Raw genomic sequence first — 14,934 nt, 5'->3', positions numbered from 1 at the left:
AAAAGCTTTCTTCTTTCAAAACTCCGCAGTTTAGGAGTGATAAAGCTCATATCCTCTCTATAGAAAACTGAAGCACACAAGGACCAAATGTGCCTCTTTGCACACTCTGAATTAAAGCAAAAGGATGTAATTTCCCATTCACTGGGCCTGATGTGATTCTTTGAATAAAGGAGAGAATCTGAGGGAAATGGGAGCAGTGTTTTAAAATACTGCAATAAAACATACATAAGCTGACTTCAGAATGAGTTATCTGCTTTTTTTCATAAAACTGTTTAAATGTTTTATATCTATGGATTCCAGCTAAAAATGTAGGCAACAAATGATATTTCCTCTTTTACATAACACACAAACAGTCAAGGCCTTCTTAAAACATGTAATTACAAGCTGTGGAACTTAAATGTGATTAATTTATAATTTATTGAAAATATAACTTCCATGACAATATACCTTCCATGACAATTAATTATTTCGTAAGCTTAGGTGTCACATGTTTTCAAAGGGCAATCTGTCATTGTGGAAGGTAAATCAATTTATACTTATTTATGCTGTTTAAACAAATCCAGCCTCCTGAGGCCTCCTCCTGGTGTCACATGGATTGACACATTAAATATAAAAAAAGTATTTAACATACTGAGTGTGTCTATGCATGTGCATGCATGAATGCATGTGGCAGGGTGCTATTCTTGTAGCATCACAAATTCTGGAGCAAGAAGAACTACAATGTGTTATTTTACTTACCTTGAAATATGCTTTATCCATTTGTATGGCACTTTCTGTGCTTTACACAGTGTGAATGAGGCAAAGGTTTAAGGAGAGGCACAACGATACACTAGTGGCATTCAAATTAGGTGATAAAAGGATACATGAGGTGTTTAGAATTTGTGGATATCTGACTGAACACAGAATACACTGACTGAGGGAATACAGTGCACACTGACGTCCAATGACCAGGTCCTTTTTTTGTTGCTGTTGTACTGAAAGGTTCCTCATTTAATAATTTGGTGATTACAAGAAGACTATGACCGCACATTCCTCACCTAGTGGACATATTTTGACCAGCAAAAGTATACTTAAGTTTATAGACTGCAAAACTGCAGTAAGGCAGTAGGAGTCTATGGCAGCATCTGTCATCCACAATTGCTTGTAGACTATATAAAGACCTTCCTTTTAATTCATTTGACTGAGGTGGCGGGCCAGATATGTACGTAATGCTCCATCTGCAGTCTCTAATTTGAAGAAAGTGTTGTGCGGGACCAACCCAAATTTGTCACAGAAAAACCACACTGGTTCACATTGCAAACCATGAGGTATAAATGCAAATAACATCCTGGATGCATTGGACACACATGAAAAATCATCACTGAACTGCCTCACAACCCTGCGCATTTACACATCAGTTTACCAGCTGCAAAAGCGGCAACCTTCATCGTCTTTTTCCAACATGTTTGCCTGTTGTATTTTTAACTAGAATAGGCTTGCTTGAATTAGATACTGTTGAATCAAGGAACAAGTTATGTTTTATCTTTTTTGATTTCTACACCTCTGTCTGTCTTCAAAACTGCATAAATTTCAGTTGATGCAATCATGTAAATGGCTTGTGGCACCGTACATTTGCACCTTGCCCCTATCCACCTCCTGGACAGCAATACAATTCTTTATTTAGTGAAACATTTATGTTACAGGCCATTGTGATTGGCACAGCTGTTTCACAGATAATGTGACTGACTGTGAAGATAATGTTTAATCACCACACCCACCCTATTTATATTCCACTTCACCCATGTTTTTGCAAAAAAAGCTGGCTGCACATATATAAACAAAAGTATCAAGTGTGCTTGAATGGGCTGTCATTATACACACTGTACCTCATATCTGTGTGTGCCTGTATGTGTGTGTTTCAGTATGTTTGTGTGTGTGCATCTGTGCATGTATACGCCATTGTATGTGTGTGTGTGTGTGTGTGTGTGCCTTTGTGCCCTGCTGGTGGTAAACAGTGTGGGCTGTCCTGAGGGAGGAGTAGGCTCAAGGTCCCTGGTGAGGATGTCATCTTGTCTGACTGAGCCCACAGGGACAGACAAACTCACAGGAGACTCATTCACTCTCTGCCTCATTGATTTAAATGCCGTGGATATTATGATGAAATGCAACGGTTCACCACAGCATTCCCATCCTCTAATTACCATTCAGTGAATATATCTATAGGAGCATGTGGCTATACAGATTTGCTTGAGACAAAAGGCTGGAGAAGCAGAATGGCAGCCATGGCCAGTATATTTCTCTTTGTGACATAATTCCTTCATCTTGGCTTCTGACCCAGTTCTGTCAAACAGCCTCCTAAGCTACATCACAGGGGCCTACTGACACAGCTTTGCTATAACACCAAAGCCCACAGAGACACTAACTCCTGTTGATGCGACTCAAATATAGAATGCACTGGGACACAGCCAAATTTATGACTCAATAATGTAAAGGTCCACATTGGTTCAGTAGAGTGAATCACTAACAAATGGAAAAGTCAAAATGCCAGAGGATTATGCTTTTCATCTGGACTGACCACATTCACTAGATGTAATGAGGAAAATTTCCTAAGTGTTTATGAGATCTCTAGTATGACATAAATGCACCACCTACAAGGCTTGAACAGGACCTCAGTGCTTTATAAACTTGATCTGTGCCAACATAAAACCATAAGCTGCTGAGGTACAGAGTGGAGAGGAGATCAGGATTAACTGTATGCTCAAAACTGCAAAAAGGGCATTAGAGATCACTGGCTGGAGAACAGACTATTAAAATCACACTGCAACGCATAACCTATAGCCATGCCCCAGCCCCGTAAACAGCGTCTTTCTGTGGAAACGAACTTGCTGAGGTACAGTAATTGAAATTCAATTAAAATATTCTATGGAGTGAAGCTGTTCCAACAGGCTGAAGATGAGTTAATGGGCTGCTGGCCTGGAGCATTGGATCTTTAATGACATGCTCCAAAGACCATGGCCATTAAACAGCTATACAGTGGATATACAGCATGTGCTGTAGAACTTCATCATCGAAGTATTCTGCACTCTAGAAGTGGCACTACTTTTTCGTCTCTTAATAAATGTGTTTTGTTTTTTTTCTCCAAAAAACAGAAAAACAATTTATTTAAACCCTGTTATCGAGGTACTACTTTAATGTAGATGACAGGATCCCCCCTGCCTTTTTATCAGTCAGTGATCCCCTCTGTTTATTTACGTTGAGGTTTGGTGAGCTGGCCCCACACTAGATGGCGGCTGATGTTTGCTTGAGTCTGAATTCTGAATTCTCAATGTAATGGCTTCACCTTTGCTTCTGGGAAATCAAGAATGTAAATAACACATGAACCTGTCTGTCAGTGGTCACGGAAAACGATGATGATTAATAGGTGTCTGAAAACTCAATTACAACTACAGAACAGCACTTTGAGGGTTTCTCATGTAGGTAATAGTGAATAAACAAATGGAGAAGTGAGTTCAGCTGCAGCCACAGTCATTCACTCTCTCACATCTCTGCCTCCTAGTTTGTCCTCTCTCTTTTGGTCTTCCCTCGTACCTCTCTCTATCGCTCTCTTTCTCTCTCTCTCACACATTCAGAGATTCACACAGAGATGCTAAAATTAGCAGCATCCATTTCTGCACCAGCACCAAAAGCCTCCGAGCAGGAAGCAGAGGATGCATTAAAGACTTCATTAAGTAATGCGCATGCAATGTGCGCATGCACGCAAACCCACACACACACACACACACACACACACACATTCCTCTTGTATTCTCATTCATTCTTTCTTACTTGCTTGTAAAACTGAATGCTTGCACAAATGTGTGGCTGAATAAATGCACATACAAACATGGCTGCACACACTGCATGCACAGACACACACAGAGAAACACAGGCCTACAAAGCAGGACATTCTGGCCTGCCTCCTTCAGGGTGTCTCTGTTAGCCATCTTGCCTGTTCTCTGTGCCTTCTTATGTAAACAGGTCACTCTGAGTTACTTCCATCCATCTGAATGAGAAAAACTGGCAGAAACATTGACTGGCTCAGTATTCCTAGCCTCTTCCATCACATTATTGTCATTCATTGTGTAAAAGCACATAGAATACATGCATAAATGGAGGAATGTGCACATACACACTGCAGGATACATGTGTGTAGAGCATGCATACATCAACATTAAATGTGGGCTTGTCGTATGATGGTAGAGAAAAAAAACCTCAGATGACCAAAGCTTTCTTACCTGCTGTGGAAGTACAGTCGAGTACAATCAATTGCTGGTGTTCCAGCTGAATAATTGTGTTGTGACTGATCGTTGTAGAAAGCAGTGAGCCGTTATTAGAGTAATTAAATCCCCTGCGGTTTCACTGCTTTCCTTTACATATGACCATTCATGTTGTCTGTTTTTGCATTATCTCTCACACAGACACACATTTATGCATATGCCAGATACATGTATGTGTCATGTAAGTGGTTAAATTAAAGTAGCAAATAGTCTAAATGTTTACTAGTTGGCAGTTTGGGCAGTATAACCAGGCCAATATACAAATTACTTTTCTGTTGAGCCTTTATGAGCCATGGATTATGTTAGCCTACATTGCATGTATCAGTTGGTGTGTGATTGTTAAATCAAATTCTTGACAGAGAATTCATTAGTTACACTTTTTTAAGTGAAAACACAAGCATTTAATGTATCTTAATATACAATCTGATGTACATTACTTTTTTTACTGCAGTAAATTACAGTACCACAACCAGGCTGAAATGTTAGCTGGTCCATTTAGCCATGAGGTGCATTTTCAACTGTAAAATGGTTTTTGCTATTATATAACATTACTCTCACATGCACCAGTCACTTTTTCATGTACTTTTAAAAATTACGTATAAACACTGGTTACACAACAGCAATGTATTATGGGGCACTTTATAATTTCTAATGGAAAAGATAGTCAGATATCGATGTCAGTGTATCATACATACAGTATTTTAAAGATGCACAACATCAAATTACTCTGCACCAAACCATGAGTAATACACAGGATCCACAGGCATAATCTGTTTTTATGTGGTTTTACAAAAATCTATTCAGTTATGTGGTTTACAATGTGCATGTTTTCACCACACTGTTATGTGGTTTATGAGCTGCCAAACTCTTTCATATACTGTAACTATGAGTCTTCACCAAACCAAACCTAGAACTATTACAGCCAGTAGGACTGACAAGAAATGAGCAATTATTCATACAAAGTGCTCCTTTGAGGAATATGACAGTCATGTCCTCCTCCTGGCATGTGTCGCTGTGGGCGGGCAGTGATGTACTGACAAGATGAGGCAAGAGGAGGCAAAGCAGGGGAAGAGGGTTCAGGCTAAAGGAGCAAGAAAGAGGGTGTATGTGCATCCATGATTCTTGTCTACTTTTGTAACACGGACACCCTCAGGCAAATCACAAACACACACACACAAATATAAACACACAAACTGCCCAAACCTGCTGTGACAGCAGTCAGTAACACCCTAGGTGGTCACATGCCCTGCTGCCCTGACTCAGATATGTACACGTCCAATCACACATAGCCACACTTTGTCCCTCTCTTTCTCTCACTTTATGTATATTACCCCATAAAGTGGAAAGACAAGTGATCTAAATAGCTAGTCTAGTATACTTCTATTACAATGTCCTGTTTAACAAAAGCCTTGTAATCATTTGAATGCAATGCCAAGGTTTAATTTTAGGGCCACTTTTGTTAACTATCTATGACTATCACATTGTTTCCATTCAATTTACCTCTAATTAATTGCAATGTACACCTTTATGCTGATGACACACTATTCTGTAATACATATTGTACTGCAACTTTTCCTCTTTGCAGTTCAGCATTTTATAACTTCAAAAATTAAACTTTGATAAGACTAAAAACATGTTACTCTCAATGTCTTGTAATGCCTGCTTATGCTCTTTACTGTAATGTGCTGCAGAAGATGTAATGTGCCATATTTCAATTTTTTGGAATGATGACCACATTCATAATCAAAAGCTCAGCTTTCAGTGGGGAACAAACATCTTCTCCAGCTAACCAGTCATTTATAAAACACATTATTTGTTTATATTTCCATTGTTTTCTCATGATCAGAGTACTTCTTAACTTTCTAGATTCCATTTTACAGTATGTTACTGGGTTGGATTTTGTGCAAAATCTGCTGGTTTGTGTTATAATACAAAACATACAGTATGGAGGTCACTGTTCTTGCTGTCCAATCAGAGGAACAGTTTCAGAGAGCATTGCTAGATGATGACATAAGGTTGATGGAGGGCTTTCAACATGTTTTTTTCAGTTTTTCTCTTTGGGGCACAGGAGGTAAGAAAACAAGAAGCAGCATCCTTTTTATGACAGACAGGCAGTGGAAGTCTGAGGACATATAACTTAAACAATTCTACTAGTGGGATATAGAGTCTACAGATAGTCTTGACTGCCACCTCATTTGTTTTCCATAAATACCGAGGTATCAATTAATTTTACAAGAATACAGTGATGTTTAAAATTATACACATAAAATTATGAAAAAGATTACGATTGGGGATTTAATATAAATTTCAGCTTACATAATCCATCTTGTTGATTTATGGCTGCTCATTATCTCACCACAGAAATACACATCTTTGCATGCACACACCTACAAATCTACACCCCACCCATCTCATTAAAATTTCATGTATGGGCACATTTGTATGCATATACTCCACACACATTCTGTATATTTTTCCTTGGCAAAACGCAGATCACATTTAATACCATTTGGTATAGAAATGATATTCCATCTATAGAGTCTATATATGCTTCTTTTATGTATGTGTGTGAATACTGTATCTCAAGACACACTGCAGATTTCACTCTTGCCACCTGGTTTCCATAGCAACTCAAGATGGCTTAGCAAGGAGGAAGCAGCAGGTATGTGCTGTGTGGATTAGGATAAATCACCAATAAGCTATTCCCTGTCTTTTCTCTTACACACAGCATAAAGAGCATTCCCAACTTTTGACCTCAATCAGATCACCCAGCTTTTCTAAACGCAACCCTCTACCTCTTCTGTCATCATTATAGTAGAAAATATTCCTCCCTCTTTCATGTCTCATTCAACAAAGAGGTGGTTTGAAAGTGAAACCTGCAGGTGAAACACATCTGTTGCACCAGTCTAAATCATAAAGTTGGGCGACAGCAGATCACAATCCCTAAAATGAGTTGCAATACATTTGCTCTGATTTCCTAAATGTGGTGGGAATCTTCTCTATCCAAGTCAAACCCAAAACCGTGTTCTACACAGCAGCAGGCAAGCACTTGTCTGTTAAAACTTGAATTTGACATGAAGGGATCTGACAAGCAAGATGAATTTGGTGAACTTAAGTATAGTGTGTGCTGTGTACTAATGTCATATTGCGTTATTTCTGCAATTTGGATGCATGAATGTGGAAAACTTGAGCTGAGTACAACTTCACACAAAATCATAACCCAGGGTGCTATCCTGCTGAGTCCTCACGTTCACATACACACACAGACTCATTTTAACATTCATTCACAACCCCAGTCCCGTTAACTCCCTTTTGTATTCCTCCTCCACCATAAACCCTGATATCCTGGAGGTTTGATCCTGAAGCCTCCAGCCTAGTTCAATAACCTCCAGGAGGCTTTTGCTGCTTTTTGGCAGGTGAGCTGGAGAAAGAGGGGGGTGGGGATTTAAGTCAAAACCCACTTTAAAACCGGGAACATCTGTCTTCCTGCCAGCAGAGCAAATGTAAGATTTACTGCTTGATCACTAAGAGCTTCTTCTGTCTTTGGAAAAAGACTTACATGTGTTGACAAAATCTATACTAAATTATTGAAAATGATAAGAATGCTAAATGCGTATTACAATTTGGGGCATATTTTAAATATAAATTTGTCACTACAATGGCTGCAACGGAGTGATGGATTTTTCATTCTAGAGCAATTAGTGATTTTTGGTTCATGCTACAAGACTACAGATTATATATCACTACCTTTATATGGTACAAAGGAAGTGGCGGTAGAATTCCTTTTTTATGCATTCATCTTGCACACTGCACTCATCTTACATAGTACTTGTATTATTCAGTAGCAATGAAGTACGAGTCTGTGTATCTTTATGTTATGTTAGACCATAGCATAAACACACAGAAAGCAGTGCAGCAGTAGTGTGGACATTTCTATGTATATAATGGCTGCTGTGTGTCTATAATTATGGTAACTTTTAAGGTAAGATTTTTGTTTGACTCATGACTACTTCCTATGTGCTGCTGCCTGCTGATGGTAATGTAGGTCAATTATATTGCTTCCTGCACATGAGTCATGGGTCCAAGTAAATAACTAACCTGAACACTAAATTGTGAATCTAAATGTAACTGACTTTTAAATGATACATACATAAGTACTCTGTCGCTGTCTTTTTTTCTCATCTTGCATTACTTGTGAAAACATTTGGTCCTCATAGATATCAAAATATAGGAACATATACATACTTTCACACGACACACAATCCTGAGCATCCCATCTGTTTTTGATTGTGCCATTGATCAATTGTTTATCTTGATTAAAAGAAGTTCCAGTTTCTCTATACTGATCAATAGAGCTAAAGCGGGGAAGCGTAATCTAGATAGGCAGTGCAGCTGACCACAGCCAGAAACAACTGATAAACAACACAGTGACACCAGCAAATAAACAACACTCACCTCAATGGAGGAATAAAACACTTTGCACCTGTTCCAGAGTAGCTACAGAGGAACTAGAGCTACTTATTAGAACTAACTACTAATTAGTGAATAGCTAACAAGTAGTTACACATTCAGTGGTAACTACTCAAAATATTGTGTATCTTGTTGTACCTTGTTGTAAACTTTAACCTATTATTCTTCACCAACATGTAATCAATCTATCTTATTTATCTGCAGCTCTGACTCACTCACACACACACACACACACACACACACACACACACGTTCAAGCAAGAGACAATTGTCTGTTCAGCAGCATTACTTACCTTCCATTGCATACTTCATATCCAGGGCAAAGAGGTTCCACGTGATCTCCGCGCTGATCTTGCCCACATTCAGCTCCTGTGGAAACCTGGTGGAATTGAAACGGATTCCAATCAGACTCATTTCCGTATAATGACACGCTCGACTGGGTGGCCTGATGGCTTGGCCCAGCCTGAATCTCTAACAAACGACTTAACAGATGTGCAAAAAGACATGGTTGGTGAATCTCATAATCTAATAATCCCCCGTCATTTCCAAACCTGGTTGAACTGGGGTAGAATGGAGATGCATGTGAAGGGCTTTAAGATGAGGAAAAGTGCAGGAGGAAATGGCACAGCAGAGGAGAGAGAGAGCAGGGGAGGCAACTTATTTGGCAAGTAATGTGCTATTTTGAATGCCTATAGATTTTCAGTCACAGCTTGAATGTGAGATGTCAATGGTTTAATTATCCGTATCTTCAGACAGTGATGACAGGGCCTTGGCTTGAGAAAGGTTTTTCGTTTCAAACAACAAACACATTTGTCCAACTATTTCTATTGAAACAGTAATCATCTGCTCAGCCGGGACCCTCCTGCAAAAACTAATGCCCAAGTGTGTGTACACATTTGCACACACTTTCCTCTTTCCTCCCCAACCTTCGGCACACCCTTTTATGGAGCAAAGAAATAAACACTGAAGCTAGAAGGCGGATTTATGCTCCCAGTGGCAAGTGGAGAAAAAAAAGAAACATCCCAGAAACAACTGCTCCCTCTTTCATCTCTATCACTCTCAGAATCTTTCTCTCCACCTCTGTTATTCTTCAGTCTCGTTGTGCACCCACGATGTACTGTAGGCAAAGCAGACAATGAAAATCCTGCATGGCTAAATGAATGTAAAGATCTGTAGCTACTGTACATGCCTGTAGATGGTTTATAGTCTACCTCTATGTGGTGAAATAAATGATGTTATGTGCTTTACAATCCGCATGACGAGTATTTCTGGAAATAATCTCTTCTTATCCTTTTACACTTTTAAAAACATCTATAGCATCCAAATTTTATATTTACAATTACGAAATTGAAAAAAAATTAAATCAGTAGATCAGTCTATTCATTGTTTGGCTTGAAACAGAGACATAGAGCAACAGGTTAACATTCTTTTCCCTCTGGCAACAGCTCCAATTATATAAAGGCAACAAGTCCACTCCTGGATTTACCATGAAAATGCATCAGAGTTGCTGTCACTCTGGAACTTGACCAGGGGAATGTGGAGGAAATGGGCATGAATATTGCAAATGTATCATTAGACAGTGTAGGAGAGAGGGCTCAGGGCATAAACAGAGCCGTAATAAGCATCGTAAATCAGCAAGAGGACAGAGAAAAGAGAAAGGAGGGCGAAGAGTGTGAGAGGATATGTATGAGCGAGACAGAAAGAAAATGTAGGTTGCATCTTATTTCATCTGAGGCGAGCTCCACTCCATTTTCATCAGGTCATGTAGTTTGCTTGATTTTATTAAACAAATCTGACGGACACAAACGCTTTTCACCTCCCTCAACATCATCACCACAACCAGCCCTCTATCCCTACTTTCTACAAACAAATCTCTCATCTGTTATATAATTCAGCATCACTGTGTTCCCCTTTTAGCCATCCATAGCATGGCTCACCATACAAAATAAAGCATTTTGAATGCTGGCTTCTCTGGCTGCCTCACAGCCTTCTTGCGCAACACACCGCTCATTCAAGTCTCCACAATCTGTAAATATTTTTTTCAGATTTAAAGGAGCTGATGGGCACCTCATTTTTTCTAAAATATGAATATAAAATAACTAAATAAATAAATGATCTTAAAGGGAATGACTATGAAATGAATTACTATGAAGCGATACTTTGAGAAGGATATTTCTCTCTCATTTATTCAACTCTGTATGATGAATACTGAAGCCTGAAAGGCAAATAAATGAATAAAAAATGTAAGTATTGTATAAATACATAAATATTTCATCAGCATGAGCCACATTATAACCCCAATTATATATCAGCTAGTTATCTATGTTTTTTTTTCTCCATCAAGTCTAGTTGGTCATGAATGGTTGGGGCATAAATCATACAGCATGCAGTGAAAACTCAGCCTCTCTCAGGATGTTGGTGTATTTTCAGTGTGGTCATTTATAGCTTCAAAGGCCCTGAAAATCAATTTACACAAATAGTTTCTTACTATAAGTGAGACTTTCCTTCATGAACACACAATTTTCTGCCAAAGTCAGAACTGTTTTGGTTATTCTACATGACAGATGTCTTTATTTCTGTTTCCGTCCTTCTTGCTGGTTTGAAGTGGGCAGGGCTTAGCTGGAAAAATGGTAATGTCATGCATTTCTGGGCACCAATCAGGGTTTAGCAACATATGAATGTTCTCAAACAAACACATGCAGGCCAGATGAAGCAGATTAGTTTAGTGTTTCAGTGTTAAAACTCTTAATAAATAATGATGAAGATGTTTAAACTGTGATTGTTGCTTATCTAGTCACAAATGTTAAAGAGAAGTACTTAAGACTTTAATACAACTTTTCTGGGGCTTTAAACAATTTAAATGGAAGATACACTGGGAAATGTGGTTGCATGCAAATATTATGATGTTAACAACAATGCATTTGTGAGGGGAATACCTAACCACAAATGTCGGCATAGCAACCAAAAAATGCAGCTTGGGCATGCATTTGACTGATCAGATTGCTTGTTAAAAACAACATATGGTATAATAAAGAAGTACATACTGATTAATGACTGGGGTGTAAGCCGTTCGGTCCTCATCGATTACAGAAACCATGAGAGTGATGAGCTTTGGCCAGAAGTCCAGGTTCTTTATTGATGGACCCTGCTCCTCGCGGGGAATGTCCTGCTTCCGGCTCTACAGAGAAGGAATTTAGGTAACATGAGTCATAAGACAATATCAGTGTATTGAGGGTGATGCAGCAGATATTGTGATGAGACATATTGAAAAAAATGAAATGTTGCATGGGATTAGGAGAAAGATAAAGAAAAAGATAGCCAGAGAAACAGAGGAGGAGGGATGCTGTATACAAGCAGACCTATCAACACATTGCATATGTTCTGTACTGCATGTCATAATATCTTGCCATGATATATATTATGCAACCAATACTGTACTTGCAGTATAATTAACTAAATTGAACAACAGGGACATGAAGGTACTAATATGGAAGACATTCACAGTGTAAGGACAATAACCCTGAATAACTGAACATTTTTAAATGTGGCATGATCACCAGACTTTAGTGATTACCTTATTTATTTATCTATTCAGTGATTACCTCACTATAAACTGGTTTTTATTGTTAGTGGCAGAATCCACCATGCCCTTGTGGGACTCAAATTAGAGATTCAAAAGGTATTGATGTATGCATGAAATCCCACTTCACTTTTTTAAAAGTTATCTCATTGATAATAGCCTTGCTCACTATTACTCCCCGTGTATTGGTTACTACTAATGCAAGCCAAATATTTCCTCTTTCCGCTGCTTCACATTGCATTCAAGCATTCAACGGGCAAAACATAGGGTGACTTTTACTGTGGATTTGTCACTGAGATCATCATCATCAAAAATGCATCAACAAAACAAAATGGCAGCTATTTTCTGCATTTTTTTGACAGCAGATCAGTTTTAAATATTGCAGGGAGTGATGACAGGAGAAGGACCAATCACATAAGCTGTTAGATGATGAGTTGCAGGCAACGGTCTACACACATCCAACTCCTCAGCAAAGTAACAAACTAATATTGGCCCAAACATGTTCCACACAAGTACATAAATACAAAGGGCAACATGTGGCCCAGCCAGAGCAAATGTGCAACCCCAGTGAAAATACTCAACGTGTGCTCTTATGGACTGGTGGAGGTGATCAATCTCAGTCTTCGAAGAGGCGATATAAGATAGGTAAAGCTAATCTGAGCATTTCCATGACCACAGTAGTAAACCAACATGGCATCTGTGGAGGAATGTGTACTACTGTACTTACTGCACAGAAGAAAGAAAACAGAAAACACAGAAGATGCAATGTGCAACCTTTGAATTTCTCACAGAGGAAGGATGGAGAATTTCTGTCTGAATGAAGAGGTGACAAAGTTCATCAAGAACTTTGTCAAACTGGTCAGTATGATTGTTTTGAGTGGAGGTGAACCCAAAGAACAGGGTTGGCTTTCTCTTGTTGTTTCATGCTATAGTGACCCTAGCTCCAATACTCAGACTGCAGCTTATGCTTGCGTTGCGTTAAGACACACTCCTGAACGCAATAACATGTGAAATCAACCAGCACTGTAATCTTAAGGATTATAATTTTTATTTGAGTTTTAGAAGCAAAATTGTCCTCCATTCAATATATCACCCTCCAATAATGTGTGTCACAGTGTGTGGCAGAAATCTCTGCTGCTGTCCGGGGGTGAAAGGTGTTGAATCTAAAACCACTCACTGACTCGACCATCTGTTCTCCCCACACTGACTATGACCAGACTGATCTTCTCCAGTCAGTGAGTAACTGCAACAGTTTTTCAGTCTGCCGTGAACAGGTTCCACAAAAAGGAAGCAAGGCTGTGCACACAGATAAAAACACAGCTGAATGCACATACTGCAGCAAACTCAGCCAAAGTGACAGATCTGTATCATACACAGACACAATTACGTTCAAACACACCCGCGCACTTATTATGCACTCTGACAATGAGAAATATAATTTATGACTGTGGACTGCAGGGACATACCCTCCCAAGAGGATGCTATATACATTCTTTAATTTGTGTATTTAATTTTGGCTGGTACAAATTTTTAGATGAATAGAACTTTGTTTTAAAAATGAAACATGTTCAGATCTGTTGCTGAATAATTTAGTTTGAATTATTATTCAATATTGACTTTGGTGCGGCACACAGAAGAGATGTAGGAAGAGCTTGGGAAATGGAAATGCTATATGAGTCCATTTATCCTAAATACAATCCTTAGAATCTAATCGATTCCTACAGTAATCAACTTGTGTCCTGTGATGTTGATTCTTGTATTAAATATCTTGTAATGCAAGTAGTGTAATGCTGTTGCATCTCTTGCAGCATTGCAGCTGGGAGAGCAACAGAATTTAATTTCACAGGTACAAGAAACACATATAGGGCTTACAGTTGATTTTGTGACAGTTGATCATGTCAGAAAAGGGTTTACTACTTTAATCATTCAAGTTTGGGGCTGCAAAAGTTAAAGGCATACAATGCAGAATTTGTCGGTTGGTGTTTGTAAACACAGCGTTCAAAGTTTGCCCCTCCTCCCTAGCTCAATGACACCAGAGCGAACTGAGAGCATGAACGAGAGAGAGAGAAAGAAAGAAAGAGCAGTGGTGGTTCAGCAGTAGAAAGTGAATAAAGACAGGGAGTGGTGCCGGCGAGAACAAAACTGTGAATCAGAGAAATAAAATTTTCTGATTGTTTCAGGGCGGTTACTTTCTGAAGTGCAAACAAACACGCCCACACCTCCACAGAACCCTGTGGGAAGGTGCCACATTGCCGGATTTTGTGTGAATGCAGAGCTTCATCCTGTCTGCTGTGGCCTCTCTGCTCTGCGTGTGTGTAGCTCAGCCCTGCCCTCGGTCAAGCAGTCAAATCTGTTCTCTTTATACATACATGAAACAGACAGAGAGCAGAGGAGAGAGACGGAGACAGCGATATAACCTGGTCACTACGCTTTGAGTCCTGGCCTCACACCCTGTATGCTGTTATTGGCTTAGGGCAACACACCCACTGCCCAAAGGTTGACACCCAGAAGCGTCCCAAACACAGCAAAATAATACGAAAATACAGGCAGAGGGCAGAGTCTCTGCAGATAAAATCCCTCATCTGGTTA

General features: G+C 39.2%; 1 protein-coding gene across 2 annotated transcripts in view; it reads right to left on the bottom strand.

Moving 5' to 3' along the window:
* The window catches only part of LOC137185728 (protein unc-13 homolog C), a 114,651-nt gene that overhangs the window by 35,296 nt on the left and 64,421 nt on the right, over positions 1–14,934 (bottom strand). For both annotated transcript variants that reach the window (XM_067594061.1, XM_067594069.1), the window contains exons 17-18: positions 11,810–11,943; positions 9,059–9,144 (exon numbers count right to left, since the gene is read on the bottom strand). In XM_067594061.1, the coding sequence (XP_067450162.1) occupies positions 9,059–9,144; positions 11,810–11,943 (220 nt within the window). The remainder of the gene's footprint in view (positions 1–9,058; positions 9,145–11,809; positions 11,944–14,934) is intronic.

The sequence above is a fragment of the Thunnus thynnus genome, chromosome 1 (assembly GCF_963924715.1).
Source record: "Thunnus thynnus chromosome 1, fThuThy2.1, whole genome shotgun sequence".
Classification (NCBI taxonomy): Eukaryota; Metazoa; Chordata; class Actinopteri; order Scombriformes; family Scombridae; genus Thunnus; species Thunnus thynnus.
This window is presented reverse-complemented; position numbering and strand designations above follow the sequence as displayed.